This window comes from Ammodytes marinus, assembly GCF_949987685.1.
Source record: "Ammodytes marinus genome assembly, chromosome: 18".
In the NCBI taxonomy this organism is placed as follows: Eukaryota; Metazoa; Chordata; class Actinopteri; order Uranoscopiformes; family Ammodytidae; genus Ammodytes; species Ammodytes marinus.
In genome coordinates, this window is record NC_137222.1 from 4,493,932 (window position 1) to 4,515,548 (window position 21,617).

The window sequence follows — 21,617 nt, forward strand, 5'->3', positions numbered from 1 at the left end:
GTGAATTTGTAAAGTGTCTGAGTATGACATCAGTTTACTAGGGTTGTGTTCCCTCAAAGGCATTTAACAGGAGAGTGACTCTGCTCAAAAAGTTAACTAAATCTTTTATAAGATTATTTCACCTCCAATTCTCTGTCATTGGTGGTCAGTTAAATAAAGTAATACTGTTGTCTCCCTAATGTGGAGAGAAAATTCTGCAGCGAGGCTTAGGGCTAGGCACGCGTCACACATTTTCCATTATTTAAAGTATATTTCTGTCACGTCTGAGCTGGGAAAGGTATTTATTATTCCCTCGTAAAATGATTTGGTTAAAGGAGCAAAGAGTCAGAGCAGGTACGCTTTCCAAAATATAGCATGAACACTGACAGATAATCCCTTTTCCCTTGGCGTCCTTTCTAAAATACATGGCCCACTTTGTCTGTAATCCCTTAGCTGCTGCGTGTTTTTGTTTTTCTAGACAAGCGTGCTCAGTTTAGTGGTTCCTATTCTTATTTTTAGACTTTTGACTTTTTCTACCTGCGACAACAAGTGATATATGAATCTGATATGAACTTGATATTATCAGGGTTCATATGCAGGATGGAATCTAAATTGAGTAAATTCTATTTTGGGATAAGTTTGAAAAAAATAATGTAAAATAATGAAATATATAAAAATACACTTAAAACAAGCTGGCTAATGCTATACACCGGTTGGATTATGTGAAACTAAACAAGCTGACTGGTTATAGTTATAATTTCTATTGAGTGACACTAAACAACAGAATAAATGGCATCTGAATGGAAATGGTTCAATGCTTCTTCTGCCAATTATGGACTGAACAATCTACTGAGAATCCTGGAAATTTGACAGTATGGAATTTTCAATTAGAAAATGTGTAAAAACCCTTTAGTATACTTGATAATATTTGGTTTATTTTACAATCTCAACCCGTTTGTCTGTATGTGTGTATCAACAGAAGCATGCAGAAGCTAACACAGCTGGAGAGGTTGGACCTGGGGAGTAATGAGTTTACTGAAGTGGTGAGTGACTGTCTATGCCGCGGGGCATTTCTACCTTTCTGGCGGTGACCTTGCCTGCCTCTAAAATCTTTTCCCTTTTGGCTTAAAATGGAAGCTCTATATATTTTTCTTATATAAATTATTATTTTTTTTTTTCCATACACAGACAACAAGAGCTCATTTTGTTTGCACCAGAAGATGCCATTCATTCAATAATGCGTGATAATCGCAGTGGAATCAATAAATGGCCCTTATGTTAAATTTGTATCTTGTTTATGAATATGTACTACTTTGTGTCCCTGGCCAGAAGGCGCAAACGCAGACACCCCTTAAACACAAATACTCACACAAACCCCTCCCTATCACTTAACCTCCTTTCTCATCTTTACATCTACAGCCTGAGGTGCTGGAGCAGCTGACGGGAATCAAGGAGCTGTGGATCGACGGGAACAGACTGACGTTTTTACCCGGGGTATGAAATACAGTCATTCCTACACACACTCACTCACTCACTCACTCACTCACTCACTCACTCACTCACTCACTCACTCACTCACTCACTCACTCACTCACTCACTCACTCACTCACTCACTCAGTGTCTGCTCCCTCTACTGCGCCACAAGGCATTGTCTTGAGATTATTCCCCTTGATTTTCAATCTATGTGTCTGCCTAAATCTTCATCTAAATGAACGGCAGTCAGTTTGCGTCAGACTTTCAGCCCTTTGAAAAGCAGCACGGAAGGATCTGCAGTTTAGAAAGGATTCTTTCTTTTCTTTTTTTTTCATCATGCAACAACCCAGCCCAGACAGCAAAAACATTTTTTCGAAACACCCACCGACAATGGTGTTCACCGTCCCACCCCACCCCAGCCCAGAGACATGACAACATACATTTAGATCTCCTTGCATTCAGCTAAATCAAGAATAGAAAACAAGGAATAATAATAAAATTACATGAAGATAATAATAAAAAATGAATGAAATAAAAAAAAGGATTCTACTGCTATATTAACGCAATTGAACAATGACTGGAGAAAATGCAGTTCATTCAGGTTTTCAGATGTCCCTATTGAGAATTACAAAGGAGTCTGCAGCTGTGAAGTCATTGTGTTATTGAAACATGATTAATTTATAATGATGTTTTGACAGTCAGAATGTGTTACATGAGATTCATTTTTCATCCCAATGACCAGCTTGTTTGAAACTGGGTCACAATTAAAGCATTAGTTCTGCTGCCAGCGTTTCAACCGCATCAGCTGTAATCACAGCCTGGCCTTTTATAAGCAAATGGCGTCTGGTAGGAAATACAAAAACTGAACACAGCAAATTGTTTTTCCCTTTCATTAAAATTGTTTGTTTTAAACTTTCAAACCAACTTTTGGGATAATGTCTTGCCTGGGAGACGCTCCTACCTAAATGACTTTCTACCTCTAAGCTCAGGATGTTGTGGGGCTTATTGTAATCCGTCGTTTCTGCATTCAAGTAACAACACTGTTGCTTAATCCTTGGCATAAATGAAGTGAGGATAATGAGGTATCAGTGAAAATTCAGTGTTTATTTGATTTTTTTTTTTTGGCTTCTCCTTTTATGTATCCAGATGCTGGGGATGTTAAAACAGCTGGTGTACCTGGACGTGTCTAAGAACAATCTGGAGATGGTAGACGAGCAAATCTGTGGGTGTGAGAGTCTGCAGGACCTCCTGCTGTCCAACAATGCCCTCGCACAGCTGCCGGGCTCCATCGGTAAAGATTACACAACACACACATGCGCACACACATACCTTATTTAAAGAAAATCCTTTATGAAACACCTCTCATAATCCTCACAACAGATGATGCAATTCTTGTTACTCAAGTTAGAGCATAGTCAGTTGTCCACAGTGCAGTAATGCCATAAGATATTGAGTTTTAACGAAGGAATTGTCAAAATATAAGTCATAAGGAAACAGTTTAATCTCAATTATTCTCTTCTGTTCTGTCTACTTCTTCACATTCTTTGAAGTCATTTACTAAATTGTTAATTGTTTTTGTCTTCATGGATAAATGGACATTGATTATTAATACATTTTACTTCAATCACACTATTCAAACCGTCAACTGACGGACTCAGCTTTTTTTTTTTTTTTATGCTTTTATTGATAGTGCAGAGAGACATAAGTGAAATGGGGCAGAGAGGGGAGTGACATGCAGCGAAAGACCGAGGGTGGGAATCGAACCCGGGTCTGCTGCTGGGCCCGGCCCGGGGGGGGGGGGGGGACGCCCTACCAACTGAGCTAAGGGCGCCCCAGACGGACTCAGCTTTTATCTATATTCAACCTATTCAAGCTAATTAAATTAGATAAGATGCACAGTGGCATTGAGTCAGGGTTGATTACTACTAAACTGATTACTGTATTGATTAGGATAAGATTAGGAAAATAATCCAATTAACTGCAGTAATAGATGGTCCTCTTTTTGGGTGAAATGGCAAACAATGATCGGTAACTGCCATGACTTGCATCTTGCTAATACTTTCTTCTTCTCTGTCTCTTTGATTGTAGGCTCACTAAAGAAACTGACTGCACTGAAAGTGGATGAGAACCAGCTGATGTACTTGCCAGACTCCATTGGCGGGTAAGCGTTTGCTGCAATGGCTTTAATATCGCCAGCATAAAATCCTGAGATCACTGGATTAATGTGTGTTCTAGTCTGCCTTCCACTCATCGTATAAAACGTCTGTCTGCAAAAAAAATCAACAAGAAAAAATCAGATATCCCCATTAAATGTAATGAGTTCCGATGGTTTATATGTTTTGGTCCAGTGCTGACTATATTGAGAAACCCTAATGATAAATGAGAACAGTTTGTGGTTGGCTTTATTGTGTACGGGGTCGATAGTAATCTCGCGGCAAAATGACCTTCCAATACAGTACTGATAGATTAAATCAGCCTGAGATGATATTGTCTGCAGCGGACAGAAATACCCAGCATCCAACACAACAGCTGCTGAGGCTGCAGTGAGCGATGCCAGGTCCACATCCTGAGGCTGTGTTGTCTGCTCTGAATCATTGGTGGTCCAGCACTAAGATTACGATCCAATTTATTTCAACAGCGTACTTTTTTTTATATCAGTCCACCCACACAGCTAAGAAAAATCTAGTGATGCTGTTTAGTTTGTAACATGCCCCAAAACATATCATCCTATATGATTAAGAAGGGATCAGACCACGGTAAAAGGTCATTTTGTTTTTTGTATTTCTATAATTTTTGTTGTTGTAGTTTTTTTCCAATAAATATTATTTTTTTGCTGTGATTATTGTCAGGTGATCGGTTTCTGCTATAATTGATATTTTAGTTTGTCTACACTTTAAACCCACCAAACATTTTGCTTAGAAAAGACAAATCTACATTTACAGAGGATCCTTACTGAGCTGTACAGTTAAGTCATCCATTGTTTCCAAACAACAAACGTATGTTAGATTGCGTCTCCTTGTGTAATTTGACACAGATTATGTGATTAAAACCACACGGTTTAGCTTAATCCCAAACAAGGATTTTAGGGTTAGGCAAGATGATTTTTCTTCTCTTTTTTTCATTCATTCATACGTAGCAGATTTATTAATGCAACTTCATTTCTACACAGTGTTGTTATTCCCTGTTTTGTATTCAGCAGAGAGCGGCCAAATCCAGTGCTTTAGAGTTTGAAGTTACAACAGCACAGTAGCTCTCCCACAGATCAGAATCTCTTTGCCTTTATCTGAATCCCCAGAACGCATTTGCATTTTTCATTCAGCAGAAAGCCTCAGCTGCAGTGTCAACACGAGTTCAGTTTGAAATGTCACTACTTTAAAAGCTTTTAAGAAACATCCGTGTTGTTGTAAATATACTTAGTGCTTCGCTGTTGCTTGAAGATATATTCATAATAGCAAGTAAGGATGAGTCAGTTCATCTTTCTTGTTTTAAGAAATGTCTGTCTGTCTGTCTGTCTGTCTGTCTGTCTGTCTGTCTGTCTGTCTGTCTGCGTGTCTGTCTGTCTGTCTGTCTGTCTGTCTGTTTGATCAAATATAATCTTATTTATCTTGGTATGGGCTTGGAGACTACAAATGAATTGCCGATCTTTCAAACTAGGAATGTTGAGTTTTAAAAAATGGGGGCGTTTACACGTCTCTCCCAATTTTTATAATGTTCACAAAAATTTACTCGGGTATGCATTTAACTTTGATATACTGGGTTCTTCAAACTTGCTTCACAAAGTATCACTCTATATTGGCCTATAGTGATTACACCAAATGATTAAAGTCATTCTTTCACCGTGCTTCAGGCTGGCATCTCTGGATGAGCTAGACTGCAGTTTCAATGAGATCGAAGCATTGCCCTCCACCATCGGTCAGTGTGTCAGCATCCGCACCTTCGCCGCAGACCACAATTTCCTTACCCAGCTTCCCCCTGAGGTGAGTAGCATTCACATTAAGAATACATATGTGACTTTGGGGCGATGTGTTAGAGTGGGGTCCGCAATTCTGGAGAATGTTTGTTGTCTAAATCACTAATGGTCAAATTCAGTGAATATCTCCTCATGTTCCGCTACCTATATGTACTGTGTGCGTGCGTTGAAAAAAATCCATTGTTAATCCACAGCCTTGGCTCTGTAAATGGGCATGTTGCTAGCTATAAAAGGGTTGGTCTGAGACTCTTTGTTTTCATGCTCCTTTTGCAGAACCTAGGCTGTGTATTTACACCAGATATTTTCTTTCAGCGCACACACACTGTACGGACACGTAGCAAATCGTGAAGAGATATTCACTGATTTGGATATAAATTGATTTGGACAACAAGGGTTCTCAAGAATCACTGCCTCCACCTTTTTAATCAGTGTGGCTGATGTATTACAGCTAGCGTTGTTGGCTCATGGCCCTGTGTCCTTGGTTTGCTCCCCTCACAGATGGGCAGCTGGAAGAATGCGACGGTGCTGTTCCTGCACTCCAACAAGCTGGACTCTCTGCCTGAGGAGATGGGAGACATGCAGAAGCTCAAGGTCATCAATCTCAGCAACAACAAGTGAGTCTCGTCGACAGTGCAAATTTAAAGGCAGCAGTCATTTTTTATTCTCAAGGTTTCTTTATTGGTATTTCAAGGCGTTATACAGAATGCAATGCAGATACAGTTAGATACATACATTATCCATTTTCCAAGGCATTGTTGGAGCCATGCAGAAATGGATTCACTAGGATTAGCATTAATCGATGACAGAAAATGTCTTGTACTCACTCTTACATGAGCAAACACGCAATCTGAAACATAACAACACAAGACTCTTTCGAGGCCCTGTTATTGGAATGAGTACACTGTGATCGAAGTTTCTCAATTGGCCAGAAAGAAAGTGGGTTGGTTTGGAAGCTAAGGCTTGACTGAGGTTTTAATCAGGGGTTCTCCATTCCTGCTGTCTGCTCCGTGCCAAACACACACACACACACACACACACACGCTCTCTCTCTCTCTGAATAACTTTGGCAGCAACTCCACATTGCAATAAAGTGTTTTTTAAAAAGAAATAATGAAATATGACTTCAGCCTAACTTTATAGTGGGCCCTTTTACATTACATTTACCGTACTCAATGAATTTAAAAGACATTTTATTACCTTTTTTATTAATGCGTTGGGTTTGTGAGTGTTTTACTATGTTGATGCAACATGACTGAGTACCTGTGTTGTCTTTGTTCCAATCTTCAGATTAAAGAATCTTCCCTACAGTTTCACTAAACTGAACCAGATGACTGCAATGTGGCTGTCTGAAAACCAGGTAAGATCACATGTATTATGTATAAATCATAAGTATAAGGGGTTAACAAAAAGTCTTGCTTCATTTAAAGCTTGTTCAAAAATGGTGAAACCAAAATTCAGATAAATATTAATCAAGACACACAAGAAAACTCATGTGAATGTAGTAAACCACTTGCAGGACATTTGATTTAATGTGCCAAATGGTAATGCAAGTTTCAGTTAGACCCTAAAAGTTAAAAAGAAAGTGAAATGTTATCCTTACTATAATACTTACTTAGGGATAACAGTAGGGTAATCTAGCTTGTCAAAAACTCTGGCCCAAATCTGAATAACGGTTTGTGCTGAGAAAAGGCTGCAGCTACTAGAGAGGTCATTGTTACATTGCATGTTGCGGGGATTGAAATTTGTGCTTTTGCCTTGGCTACTGTTGCCCTCAACAGAACACAAGATAAGCCTATCGGAGGTGGAAAGGTTTGTCTTTTCAGCTCCTGTGTCAGGAAGTGGCTTGGAGTCCCACTAAGATAAAGCCCTATGGTTTTATATGGGAAAGGAATTCTTGACGTACTCGTATCAAAACTTAGAAGTAGTTTTTAGTGTGTGCCAAGGCAAAAGGAAGGTTAGAGAGGATACTGCAGTGGCATCCTGATTTATTGTGTTTGCGTTTTCCAAGCTTAATAATATTTTTAAATTACTGTCGGAATCTCACCGCATTCTAAAATCAATTATTCATGCCATTTTCTCATCCTAGCCGGGCTATTGTAAGTCTCTGCTCAACTGCCTAAATGTTTTGTTTTTGTTTTTACTGGGAAAAACTGCAGACGTTTTAGAATGCTGCAGAAAAACAGTGGAGCCAGCTTCAAAACCCATGTCTCGCCTGCTGTTCTGGGCATTTTACAGTAAAAAAACAACAACTTGGCTTTTCTTTGGTGGAGAAAACTATAGCATAGTGAAAAATGTTTCAAAACACATGATGTGGCATTTCTGTACTTCACTATCTTGTCTATTATGAAAGCTATAGTGCGTAACTTTCTCATATAAATGAATGTCTGTTGCATTCATGCCACTGCCACTCTCTGTAATTGTCAGTATGGCAGCGTTTACAAACTGGTGTCCCAATAAATGTTTCAGTTGTTGATTCTACTGCTAAGGAAAAGCCTGGACGTACAACAGAAGGAATTAAATCCATGCGCGATCACCGTCGGCTTATCTCTCATACGTATGTAGACCAACAGTGTTTTCAGAATTATTCATGGGATCAACAGAAGCTACACACTTTTAAAGCTACAAGCTTTAACAAGACAGACAAGAAACTGCACAGAAGGACTCCAAGTTCATATGACCCCTTGGTTTAGGAGACGTGTTGTGTGAGCAGGACAGAAAAACAAACCCATGTGTCATTCTCGCATCGGGTGCCAATCAAGTGAACTAAAAGCGCACTATCGGGTGTGAAATCAGACACGGATACTGTTGGGCAGCTGTGACACAGGTGATGGGGCCAAGGGGACAGAGATAGAGGAATAAGTTAACAGGAAGAAGACAACCAGATATCTTTAAGTAGTGTCTCACGGCGCACTCACACTTGGCCTAGTTGATTCGTACCGTGCTTAAGCGTGAATTAGGGGGTAAACTTACTTGGCCATGGTACAGATGGCCTAGGGTGAATGTGCACATTATTTTTGACAAAGCAGCGTTGATTGCAAATAGCACACACTCACACCTAATTTCTGTGTCCAACAGTCAAAGCCCCTGATCCCTCTCCAGAAAGAGGAGGATCCAGAGACGCACAAAGTCGTGCTCACCAACTACATGTTCCCACAGCAGACCAGGACTGAGGAGTGTAAGTACAGTGCATCAAACAAGACTCCAATATTTTAATAATAAATGTAATTGTTCATCCGGCAGGCATAGAAACTGCAAGTGTTTCCGACCTGTTTTGACTCAATTACTTCTTAGCTGCAGGGCTGAATCTTAAAGGTTTAAGCTTGTTAATCATTACTACCAGGCAATTATACATTTACTTGGATGACTCATATGAGCACAATTAATAGGGGGGAAAAATACTGACCATGTTTGTGGAAAGATGGTCAATATGAAATAAAAACGTCACCAAAATAAGTGAAACTTGAATATAGAATATACATATTTTTCAAAAGTTAGACATTTTAGGTTTTTTAGTTATTCTGTCTTTGATTTGTTGATTTGTCTTTTTTAAGAGCTGAGCACTGTTATCAACTTATTTTTAAAAAAAGAAGAAAAAATGTACCTATTGCACTTTGTTTCATATATCTAGATTTTATGAAAGTTTACCCTTTTTGAATAAAATTATGGAGAAAAAATTAACTTTTACATGACATTAAAAAAAAATTCAGATGCACCTTTAAATGTCAAATTCTCAGGTGCTGCCATGACTACCACCATCATTGTTATTGCAGCAGACTTGTGGGTCACCTGCAAGGAATCCTGTATTCATATTTAATGAGGTCCTCGTTACATGAGACCAAAGCAGGAGAAACAGTAGTCTTCTCCTAAACAAGCACCTGTTAGTTTGGGTTGGTTTAGTGTTGCACCAGACAGCTTGTGCTGACCCTCTTGCATCTTAAGATAAGAGTAATTAGTGACTCAAGATCTCTTGTCAAAATCAGTGAATATCTCCTCACAATCCACTACCTGTCCATATTGTGTATGCGCTGAAAAAAATCTGGTCTAGTTTACATAAAATCTAAGCCCTGTAAATGGATGAGTAAGCAAAGGGGGCTCATCGTAAACTACTAACATGCTCGTTTATAGAGCCTAGGCTGCGTATTAACGGTGGATATTTTTTTCAGCGCAGAAACAGGTCGCTGATCATTGATCCTGACAAAAAGAGATTTTGACAGAAGCATTCTCCCCAATCGCTCACGCCACCTTAACTGCTTGATATTTGCAACAATGTCACCATCATATTACCAGAAAATACGCCCAAGTTATTCACTGGAATCTTTCCTACAGGGTTTAATTTGTTTCCTGCGATCGGTTATGAGCTGACGGCAGCGATAAGGTTTTATAACTTGTTGATATGGAAGCTACACACTGGGTGACTCATAACAACCATTGTTATGGTGTTGAGTTGTAGACATCCAGAGTGTGAATACACAGAGTTCTTGAAATGTATTGTCTGTTCTTAGCTGTTGGCTCAGAATGAACTGCAATAGCTGTTTCCTACGCAACGTGTGTGTGTGTGGAGAGCTTTCTAACACAGGAAACCACACTGCAGTGTCTTTTAAAGCATAGATCATATTTCATAAATGTATTTAAATTATTAAAAAAATAAGGAAGAAATTACAAATTTCAAATATATCTCATTCTGTTTTTTGCTAATGTTAGCTTCAGGAAAGCGTCATCAAAATCAACACTGCTTGAACTCACTCCCCCCAGTATGTAGGAGTGAGGTTGAGTTATGTGCTTAGTAGGGGCAAATCCTGTAACAAATTGTATTTGATTATACATTGTTTCTTTTGCATAGGTTCATGCCTGTCTTTTTATTACTTTTAAAGGCTTTCATTTGAATGCAATGTATTAGAAAAACAACTTCCAAGTATAAGCAATTCATTATTTTATGGTTCAGTTTGCTAATTTGAACTTCCTGCACAGCTTTTACATTTTCTTGCAGTGCCTCATTTTATCCTTACGCCATCTTGTGGTCAAAGTTAGACCTGTTTGTGAATTTTAAAACACTTAGGATGAATTACAAAACTAACATATTCCCGCTTTTATTTCAGACATCCCCAACTCTGACTCTGAGAGCTTCAACCCAGCTCTGTGGGAGGAGCAACGCAAGCACCGAGCTCAGGTGGCCTTTGAATGTGACGAGGACAAGGACGAGAGGGAGACGCCGCCAAGGGTTAGTGTCAAACACATGCGTTCATGTGATTCGGGATTTGGAGAATATGTGAATAGTGTATCATGGTGTCCCAATCTAATTTCTGTGATGGCTTTTTCTACACGGGGTTAAGTCTTTGAAAATACTGTCCTTTTGTTACTTAAAAATGCTTTCATTTGAATGCAGATTATTGAAAAAAAAAAAAAAAACTCACAAATTCCAGTAATCCAATATGGTTAATTTTGAGATCTCAGATTATTTATATGCTAAATCTGTGTGTATTTGAACTCTTCCAGGAGGGCAACCTGAAGCGCTACCCCACCCCGTACCCAGACGAGCTGAAGAACATGGTGAAGACGGCCCAGTCTGTGGCCCATAGGCTGAAGGAAGACGAGTCTGGAGACCAATCAGGGAAAGAGAAACACGTGGAGAGGAACCACATCGGAGTGCAGGACGTGGGAGTCAAGGTCAGATTTACCTACAAGAGATATTCCACTGTCGCTTTCATTTCCTGGCTTCTCTATTTGACCTTGCTTTAGTTGTCTCCCTCAAACACACTACATATTAGGGTTGGGCGGTAATACCATATCTTGTGGTATTTAGAAATAGCAACGGGATCCCTTTAATTACGTCATGAAAATTTGTGATGTGTTCAAGGGCTGTTCAGTAAAAATGTTCAGTAAAAATGATTATTTGGCGAAGGTAACTTCATGGTGATTAGTTCAATCTAATCTTGTAAAATGCAGTGTTAGGCCAGAAACTAAAACACATAGTCTACAGTTGAAGTAGAAATAGGATTTACCCAACACTCATACTGTGTACCAGGGTAGAATTTTGGGAAGGTTTAAGGTATCAAAAAATATACCACCCAATCCTACTGCATATTCTACATGCATGTGAACAACCATCGTTAACATATATATGACCACCATCCATACTGTCATTGTGCAGGTGATAGAAGCTCCCTGTCCTAACGGCCTGGCATCAGAGGAGTCCCAATTATCGACCTACACATGTGCCACATCCCCATCTGAAACAGAATCAAAAGATACTTCAGACTCTTACAGCTCTCAGAAAGCCACACTCAAATCATTAGGCAGCTCTATGATGAACCATGAGGACACACTGGAGGTATGCTTAGTGTTAAGCACGAGAAATCATTTAGTCATATATACCAAATATGGCTTCTTTCTTCTCTTTTCCCCCTGTCCTCTATTTTGCTGCTACTCTTTACACTTGCATTTTTTTTTTGTTTTTTTTTTTGTTTTTTTAATGTGTATGTGCATGTATTGTTTGTTTTATTAGTATTGTTGCATATACTTTTGTTTTGGTAATACATCTCCTTTTTAACTCACTGTGGTAGATAAAAAGTTAAAATTGAAAATAAAAGTAACTTTGTCCTCACAATTTCACAAACAAGAAATAGACCAAGATGCAGCTTTGAGACTATTGCGTTTGTCTTCAGGATTCTGAAGAGCTTTCTGATGAAGAGGAGGAGATGAAGATTGCGGAGATGAGACCGCCTCTCATTGAGATCTCCATCAACCAGCCGAAAGTAGTGACTTTAAGTAAGGACAAAAAAGGTAAATGATTAGTTTGAATTTTAAAAAAACACTATTTTGAGTCGCTGCTGTCATTGTGCAGGTGATAGAAGCTCCCCTTTTTATAATTAAACAAATCTACTATTCTGAGTTAGAAATTCTACTTAAAATTAAAGTAACAATGTCTAGATATTTTTTACTGACTGTTATATTTCTGGTCAACAGATGACGCGGACTCTTTACTGGATGATACTGTTGCCAACAGCAACCAGAACAACAGTAACTGTTCATCGCCATCGCGTATGTCCGACTCGGTGTCTCTGACCACTGACAGCAGCCAGGACAACTCTCTGTGTACGCCCGAGAGAGAGGCCAAGATGCCCTTCCTACCAAAAAGCCGGTTGGTACCAATTGTGTTCATATAAGCCCCTTTCACACATGGGAGAACATATTCTGAGAATCTGATTTGGAGATTGTGCTGATTTGCCCTTTCAGGCATTCATCACAGAGCAGGAGACTACTGTCCATGTGGGATGTGTTCATATGTTGGTATTAGTCCCGGTAATTTGGGAGAGGGGCAGCGACTGGACTTATGCGATAATTTTTTCGGTCACACACCAGTCTCATAGTATCGATATGCCAGCTCCCCATCTCCCGACCCGGATTTAGGACTAGGGGGCCACCCGGGTTTAGTCTAGTGTTGTAGACAACTGCGACATTTGTGTTCACACTTACAGCTAACCTGGGTAAACTTTGGAGAAGTTCATGTCGCAGTGCAATGTGTGATAGGATAAATATAGTACAAAGTAGAGCCTTCCTCCTGCGGTTTTTACAAAATCTGATGCACCTCCTTTGTTCTTTGTTTCAGGCAAGAAGATGAGAACATGAACCAGCCTAAAGAGAACACTCCTCTCCTAAATCATAACGGTAACGGCTCCGCAACGTCTCTTCAAACCCTGCTAAAGACCCAGCAGACGCCACCAGAGAAACTGGGCGTCTACGACCTCTCCATGGAGGCCCGCCTGGCCTTCATCGAGAAGGGCATTAACAACGGCATGGGAGAAAGCTACACCAAGTGGGACCAGATCAACATGAACGTATCCAAGTTACCCACCGACAATATGCTCAGGCTTGACGACGTGGACAAAGCCAAGAACGGCTCGGTAACCCCCGTCGACTTAGGCGGCAAACAGGGTTTTAGTAATGACAATATGGAGCATTTTCTGAATGGAAACCAGCAGGGCAGTGTGAGTGAATGCTTCAATAGCCTCGCGATCAGGGAAGGGACATCTGGTGTGCGTGTGGCGTCGACAGGCGTGACAGCCAGCAGTGACATGTCCCTGTCCCGCAGCACAGAGGAACTGTCTCCAGAGAAAAGGTCCCATCTACAACAGGTGATGAAATCTCACAGTGTCACCAACATAGATTCAGGAGGCTTGAAAGTCTATTCCTTTGACGGAGAAGGGGGTGACACATCGGGGATGACTAGAATGGCAGGCGCTGGGCCCGGGCCTGGGCTTGGAGCTCAGGGCCAAAGCATTGTTAGGAGCAAGTCGGCCAGTCAGTTACTAAACGACCAGAACCTCCAGATTTACCCAGGCTCCTCAGCATCTTCCTCGGACCTTCTCTCTTCCTCTAAGCCCCCTATGAGCACCAGCAGATACCCAGTGTCTTCTAGCATGGCAATGGGCATCCCGCCTCCACAGTACAACATACAGTACACCAGCAGCTCCGTGCCTAAAGACGGACTTTGGACCCAGCGCACGTCCATGCCCCCCCCAGATCACCAAGGTTACCTCCCTCCCCCTCCTGCACACTCACTCGCCAACACCAACTACTCCAACCGCAACCAGGCCCCTCCGTATCCGATACAGGTACATCTGCACTCGTAACTCCCCCTATCACTCCACTTAATTTTTTTTATTTATCTATTTTTGACTAAATATCTGCCCATTTTCGCTGTATTTTTTGCCATGTTTAACTGTTAAGTGTCAAACTATTATAATGTATGGGTATCGTTGATCAATACCGATGCTGCTACTTGTTTCTCTTCCTAACTTGGTGCAAGAAAATATTAGTATATGAGAATTTTTATTTGGATACAAATTAATAATCGTCCTCCTTTCTTGAACAAGTTTATAATATAATAATAATCTTTTATTATTATTACAGGGCCAGCAGAGGGGGGACATGTGGGGTATGGACAGACTATCTGGCCAGCCCAGAAGCAGCACTCTACAGAGGCAAAGTAGCACCGCGTCAACAGCTTCCATGGGCGACCCCAGGCGAATGCAACTGCCCGAAGGGGAATACATGACATACAGAGACATCCATACTCTAGCCCGGGGCCCACTAGCTATGACCCACGCCATGCAGAGGCCCCTATCGGCCCGTACCTACAGCATAGACGTGCCCGGAGGTTCAAGGCCTTTCGCCAAGGTGCCACAGCTGCAGCCCCACGAGCTCCCAGAGAGAACCATGTCCGTCAGTGATTTTAACTACCAGCAGAGCAGCCCCAGCAAGAGGCCCAACGCCCGGTCTGAACATTCACTGCTGGACGGCCCGGGAGGAGTGGGGGCCGGGCGGGTCCCTCAGGACTGGAGAGACCAGGTGATGAGGCACATCGAGGCCAAGAAAATGGAAAAGGTAAAATAAAAAAGTACTGCTGTAGTAAGATGAAATGGATCACAAGTTGATATGTAATTCCCAGCAAATTACTGGTTTTACATTCCTGCACAAATATTAATGTTCACTGTTCACAACTGCAACTCATTCCAGCACAATGCTGGCAAAGGTCTGCCTGTGTGAAAGGGGCTTATGATTCAATGTCTGTTTTGTTGTTGGTCCTCTGACTCATTCTTACAGTTTCAGGTTTGAATTGGTGTTCATCCAGTGTATTGTAATGGTGTTGGTGGTGTTTGTAATGCTTTTGATCAACATATGCCACCTCATGAAGCAACCACTTTATGAAGCAACTTAATTTTATTTTTTGTTTTGCTGAATTTACCCTTTTCAATATGGACTATTCCAACACCTGCTACACCCAACTGTCTGCAATATATTTGTGAATCACTGCATGCTTTGTCTGTTGATGCTTGTAAACCTCGTTTTGTTTTTATGTCTTCTATGTCTCCACTCATTTGGTGGATTGCATGGCCATCGCCGCTCGCTGACATGTGGCTTGGTGCTTGTTGTCCGTGTGTTGTCCTCTCTGTTCAGAATGCGCTGTCTCGCTCCTATAATTGCCATAACGCTCCGCTGAGCTGGTCTCACTACGGCAGCATTAGGGATATGCATGCCAGCCAAGGCTCTCTGGTCTTTAGTGCCAGGGACGGACAGCACTACAGAGCAATGGGCTTCTGTGTGAGTACTGTGTGAGCGTGAAGTTAGCCCGCTGTTACTCATAACGAGCCACGGCTAACAGTTCCTGCTAGTTTCACATCCTTTTAGAAGATATGAAATGTCTGTTCCCTTCTCTCCTCCGTGTTGAGAAGTGATCCCTTACCCTCCGGCGCCATCTTTCACTTTGTCCTTTCATGGGCAAGTGAAAGTATGTTTCCCCTCCTAATGTCTGATTTCTCACAACAACCAAAAACCTTTTCCAGTTCATCTTATGTCTCCTCTGAGCCAAAGATTGATGGATCCTAACCAAGTGTTTTGTGTAGCTCCTGTTAGCATAACGCTAGTTTAAAAAGGGGCCTACTTATTCTTTGTACCATCATCATCCAATGGGTTTAGTGTCATTGCTACCTCTAAGAAAGATAGATCTGTACAACTGAGATCTGACTGCAGAGCGATTAAGAAAGGCTTGTATTTCTTGTGCGTGTCCACCTAGCATGGACAGAAAACACTGATTGTGCGTCTTGTTTCTATCACAAAATCTCATAGAAACACCAGTGACGTTTTTTTTTTGTCATTAAGAACGACTGTAAAAACACGCTGTTGCTCAGTGAAAACCCCGCTAGGTGGACACAGGCCTTTACAGCACGTCTGTATTTTCTCTTAAATCCGAATGACACCAAAGCTGTGATGTAACAGGCTTGTTTGAGGAAATTAATTTAGACTTTTTCAGGCCAATCTTTTCATAACGCAGTCCAAGTTAATGATGAGTTATGTCATAATACCAGGGTAATACATGGTACAAAAACAGCCCCTTTTAAACCTGTCAGGGTCTTTAACAATGTGATCGTGATCCCTCCAACCCACCACACTCCAATCATTCTGTGATTGTAATTCATCTCGGCAACCATTACATGATTTTTCTTTCTCCTTTTAAATGCACTTTAAACATCCTTACCTTGACCGTTCACTGCCTTCACTTCAGCTTTTGATCACTTCAGAATCACTTCATAACCCTCTCACTGTGTGTGTGTGGGGCTGAAAGCTGTGTTTGCACGAGGTAAGTGCTAGAAGAAGTGTGTCTGAGTGGGTTTTAGAAAAGCGGGTCTTAGAATCAGTAGAGGAGGAGAGTATTGTATAACCCCTTCCCTACTTAACATTTAAGATTCACTTTATCTCCGGCAAGAATTACACGCTGCTTACTGTCTGAATAGGAATTTACTAAGCACAGTTTAATCTCATTTTAAAATCATTTTAATCTGATGTGTCCCTTATTCCCTCACTAAAGCAACACATCATTACTTAATGTCATTAGTAGATGTGAAAAACGACACTATCTAATTGTCTTTAATTTGTCTGTCTTTTATATTTTCTTAATGAATGAGTTTCAGTGGAGTAAATTTGGGTATTGTGTTAATATTGTAAAATGTTTTAATCTATTTCAGGATGATGTGTTTGGTCCCCAAGGGCAGCAGAGCTACACAATGGACCCCAGAAAAGTAGGTTAATTGTCTACGGACATTCAGCTGCAGAGCAAAAACTGTCTAAGTCAAACTTGAAAACTAGCAGTGCAACACTCTGAAACAGAGTATAATGGCTAATGTAGAAAATGCTAAGGTTAACCGCAACACTATCGATCATAATGCGACACAATGAGTCCACAACAAAAGCCAACCGGTGCTTGTGTTCTGTCCGCTCTGCGTCCTCAGATGAGCAGCCAGGCTCCGATGGCCCGCCACCCCTCCAGAGAGCAGCTCATAGATTACCTGATGCTCAAAGTCTCTCATCCGCCCCCGGGACCCCCGCGCATCCAGCAGGACACACTGCAGCAAGAGGTGAAGGATGGGGGCAATTACTCTGAGAAATAGTGAAAATAGTGCCAAAAAAATAAAGAAAGTTGGCTGAAGTTTGAATTAATGAATAGTGCGACATGTATCACAAGTTCACAAAAACACGAGTGTTATCCCAGTTTGAGGTCCAGATCTAAATCAATTTAAAGCAATTCTACAGACCATCACAAATACAAATTTGCCTTAGTGGGCTTTACAATCTGTACAGCAACACCCTTTGTTCTTAGACCTGTTGTTAATTCACCAACATGTTAGTCATGTTGTTTCAATATATAACCAGCCAGTGTATTGATACCTGGACCCTTGACTGCTGCTGTGGCTTTAAAGTAAAACTAGTGTCATTAACAGTGAATGACGGTAAATCAGTGACTAATGAAAGTGTGTGGGTGTGTTTCAGTTCCGTGTGAAAGTGGAGAAGAATCCAGAGCTGGGTTTCAGTATATCAGGAGGAGTGGGAGGCCGCGGAAATCCTTTTAGACCGGACGACAATGTATGGACTTCTTTATTCTTATTTATAGCATCGTACAAAAATAATTCTACTGTACATCCATATATATGAAATCAAAAAATCCCAGAAAAATGCTTTTAAATGTTCTATTTTGCGTATCTTTTCAGGGTATATTTGTAACAAGGGTTCAACCTGAGGGACCGGCATGCACCGTTCTTCAGCCCGGAGATAAAATAATGCAGGTACAAAACATCACCAAGCTCTTTGACATTTTTATTAAGATTTTTCTCCATTTTTAACCTGAAAAAAATGTCTGTCTATTCTCACAGGCCAATGGATACAGCTTTGTGAATATCGATCATGGGAATGCAGTGGCCCTCTTGAAGACATTTCCAAACACTGTGGATATGATTATCATAAGAGAAATGCAAGCGTAGAAACTCAAACTTGACCTTTGAAGACGAACAGAGAGATTAACTTTGACTCTCAATATTTTTCTACACAGAGGAGCCTGATGTGTCGATGCCTGTTGGGACTATTTATAGTGAAGATCTGCATAGCCTTGATTTAAAACGGGGAAAACCACTGAATGTAGTGGATCAAAGTGAGACAGTGGTGGCGGTGGCAAAAACCCTCTGCAAGTACGAGTCCTCAAAAGGCCATCACTGTGGTATATATATTTTTATACAGAAGAAGCTGAAGATATGAACGTGCTCTGAAGCAAATACTTACTGTGGTCTCTGTACAGATCATCCTTTGATTTTTTTTTATCCAATTCTCAACAACATTTTATTTAGTTTTTTTTATTTCTGTGGCATTGACATGAATTGACCACTAGGGGGCAGGGCTCCCTCCCTCGCTTCAGTCGATCCAATTTTGCCTTTTTAATTTTTTTAATTCAAGATGTTGAAACCATGTCCTGGTCTGCCGTGCGTTCTGATGTGGAGGGACAATGTTACGTGCTTTTCATGTGGAGACGAATGTAGATGAAGGAAGGAGGCCATTTTGAGAGAATTTCTTTTCTTTCTTCTGGCAAAATCGAAAAAAAGTTTGAGAAGAGGAAAATCATCCACCACTTGCTTCCAGAAAACCTGTGAACACCTTCCAGCGTACCACTCTTCTTCCCAGATATCACCATAGCAACCACTCAGCATATCACCCAACCAGAACACTACCTGTGCTTTGCTGTGTGCGTGGGTGGAAAAAAATCCTTCGCAATACAAACGTATCAAAACCGAAGAAATGCAGTCTGTATGTGATCGTGTAATGAAACTGGACAACGGAAAAAGTTAATTGCAACAATGGGATAATAGGGAGAATAGAGTTGTTTGTTCGGCCTTAATCTGCTTTGCCAGTCACAAACTATTGTCCAACATTTTGGGAATTTTTGCTAGAGATGAGATAGATTTCATGAATTTCCCCAAAAATGTGAAAACGATTCCTTGATTTTAAGCAGAGAAAGAGAGAATCGGCGGTTATGCTAGTTAACCAAAGCAAGTTTGGAAATTGTGGCTAGAAGGCAAAAGCAGTTGACAACTCGAGAAAGAAATGTGAATAAAATCATGTCAACAAGTTTTATTTTGAAAGGGCTTAAGAGCTGTTTGGCGCTGGTGACATGAGTAGTCGAGTTATATTGCAGGGGTTTCAACATCTGGTAGTTTTATTTTATTGTTTTTTTAACATGGGAGAAGACCACAGTTTGCCTTTTGTGTCTATTAAATAATTGTATCATGCTTTTTATTCATCACTTTGGGAGCAGTTTCTCAATTATTATTTTTTTCTTCTTCTCTTTGCTGTACAGAGAGTAGAGTTGGGAGAAAGCAAGTTGTCAAGTGCCATAGACCTTGAACTGTTTGAATAGGGGAGGACCATTGACCCCATTGCCCAAGCAATATTCGCATTCAAAACCATCCGAGTACATTTGCAGCATACTGGCTTAAAAGCAATATTCAAAGCCTTTATTTTCATTCAGAAAAAAAAATAGCATTTTTTTAAAAAACAACATTTTAGAAATCCCTGATGATTTTACATGATTTTTATATTGTGAAAAATCTGTCTTTTTTCTAATGAAATAGCACAGGAAATATATGTATGTGGTAGTGCATAAAAAACTAAAATACTTCTCTGCATTGTGTAAAAGTGAATGTTTGTGTCACTTTGCCCAAGGCTTTTTACTGTTTTTCTTGCTAACATTACCATAACTCCTCATGTGCAAAATAATCCACACACACTGTTGGGATAAAGCAAAAAAAAGAAAAAAAAACGTCTCCAGTCAAAGCTGCATCTCAAAACATTCCTCATGTTTGTCAAAGAACTGTTGGAAGAAAAAATGTGTCTTAAAAGGTGGGTTCAGCGATTCTTGAGAATGTTGTCAAAATCATTGAATATCTCCTCACGATCCGCTACCTGTCTGTACTGTGTGTGTGTGTGTGTGTACACTGAAAATGAAATCCAGTGTTAATACACAGCCTAGGCTCTGAAAGTGGGGCAGTGCGTACAGGTAGCAGATAGTGAGGAGATATTCACTCATTTTGACAACAAGCGTTCTCCAGAATCGCTGCCTCTACCTCTTGAGTCCACCTCATGTGTTTCAGTGAAGCTCTCCGTTAACATTCATCCGCTTGTAAATAACTATTCAGTGAGACGTATTTCCTAAAGCGCATGGAAATGATAAGATTCACATACTAAGTAAAATGGCCCCCGTTGATTCTTACAGCACATTTGTGACCACTGAATTGTTTGTACAATATATAATAATAGACTGTGTTTCAGCAAACGTCATTCCCTCTACTTTTATACAGTGGATTGTCACGTCGGCTGTTCTCTTCCTGCATGTAGTTTTAAGTTTGAAGCCCTTATTTTGTGCAAAACCAAAATGAAAAACACTGTGCTAGTTAACACAATGAAATATCTCTTTTTAAAATGATATTAGTCGCACTGTCTAAAAGGTAGCTGTTGTAAGTGAAGCTGGAGTCGTAATTTTAAAATCTAAAATTGGTCAAATTTTATTCACACACTTATATATAATGTGCATTGCCCAGATTTCTCACAGAACGTGTAGCGTTTTACACTGATGAATTGTTGATATTATTTGTTTTAATTTTGTTGGGGATTTCTGTTGACTTTTTAAGAGTAGGGGGAACTTTTCTGTGGGTCACTTTATTATTCATGACAAAAAAAAACATGCAGTCTGATATTGTAGACAATCTTGGGAGATAAAAACATTTTTCGCATTTATTTTATTTTTTTTTCATCCACGTTGGTCTGTTTCTTATGCTCCCGTATTGTTCTTATTTATTTAGCAGCCTTCTGTGGTTTTTAGACATTACTAATCAAATTGTAAATACTCTTTAAAAAAAAATGCGAAAATAATTAATAATGGCATTAGTGACTTGCGATTGTAAAACCAGCAATAAATTGCAATGCAGAGGCACCCGTTTTAATGTATAGCTAGTGTTTCTAAGGCCACAGTGAGATGATTGATATGCATTTACCCAACATTCCAGATTTTGTACATAGCAACCAGTTTCTGAAGTAACCTGTGGAAAATAAAACTAATGCTCTTTAAAGAGAATTCTGCTTTGTCTTAATTTCATCACCTGGATTTTTTTTTTTTTTTTTTACAAGTGCAGTGAATGAATAACACAGTACATGATGTACAAATGTACAGTCCAAGGCACAGGACAAATGTATGTATTTAGGCTGCAGTGTTTACAGTGTAACACGTATAAAGTGACCTTTGTTTTGTATTAAGTCAGTTTAAGGCTGAGGGCCTGTTACAGTCAAGTCAGTACTTCATGCATTGTCCTGATGGGTTTA

The 21,617-nt window shown here is 40.2% G+C and overlaps 1 protein-coding gene across 2 annotated transcripts in view; it reads left to right on the forward strand.

The window, feature by feature from the left end:
- The window catches only part of erbin (erbb2 interacting protein), a 56,259-nt gene extending 34,887 nt beyond the window's left edge, over window positions 1-21,372 (forward strand). The window contains exons 8-27 of one of the 2 annotated variants that reach the window (XM_080047188.1): window positions 959-1,022; window positions 1,399-1,473; window positions 2,600-2,744; window positions 3,542-3,614; window positions 5,301-5,430; window positions 5,922-6,037; window positions 6,711-6,780; window positions 8,499-8,598; window positions 10,520-10,641; window positions 10,917-11,087; window positions 11,572-11,751; window positions 12,086-12,203; window positions 12,387-12,561; window positions 13,030-14,035; window positions 14,334-14,807; window positions 16,946-16,999; window positions 17,210-17,335; window positions 17,748-17,840; window positions 17,966-18,040; window positions 18,128-21,372. In XM_080047188.1, coding sequence (XP_079903314.1) covers window positions 959-1,022; window positions 1,399-1,473; window positions 2,600-2,744; window positions 3,542-3,614; window positions 5,301-5,430; window positions 5,922-6,037; window positions 6,711-6,780; window positions 8,499-8,598; window positions 10,520-10,641; window positions 10,917-11,087; window positions 11,572-11,751; window positions 12,086-12,203; window positions 12,387-12,561; window positions 13,030-14,035; window positions 14,334-14,807; window positions 16,946-16,999; window positions 17,210-17,335; window positions 17,748-17,840; window positions 17,966-18,040; window positions 18,128-18,235 — 3,475 coding nt within the window. In that variant the 3' untranslated portion in view covers window positions 18,236-21,372. The remainder of the gene's footprint in view (window positions 1-958; window positions 1,023-1,398; window positions 1,474-2,599; window positions 2,745-3,541; window positions 3,615-5,300; window positions 5,431-5,921; window positions 6,038-6,710; window positions 6,781-8,498; window positions 8,599-10,519; window positions 10,642-10,916; window positions 11,088-11,571; window positions 11,752-12,085; window positions 12,204-12,386; window positions 12,562-13,029; window positions 14,036-14,333; window positions 14,808-16,945; window positions 17,000-17,209; window positions 17,336-17,747; window positions 17,841-17,965; window positions 18,041-18,127) is intronic. The other variant, XM_080047189.1, reaches the window with a different exon arrangement.
- Window positions 21,373-21,617: the final 245 nt, after the last annotated feature.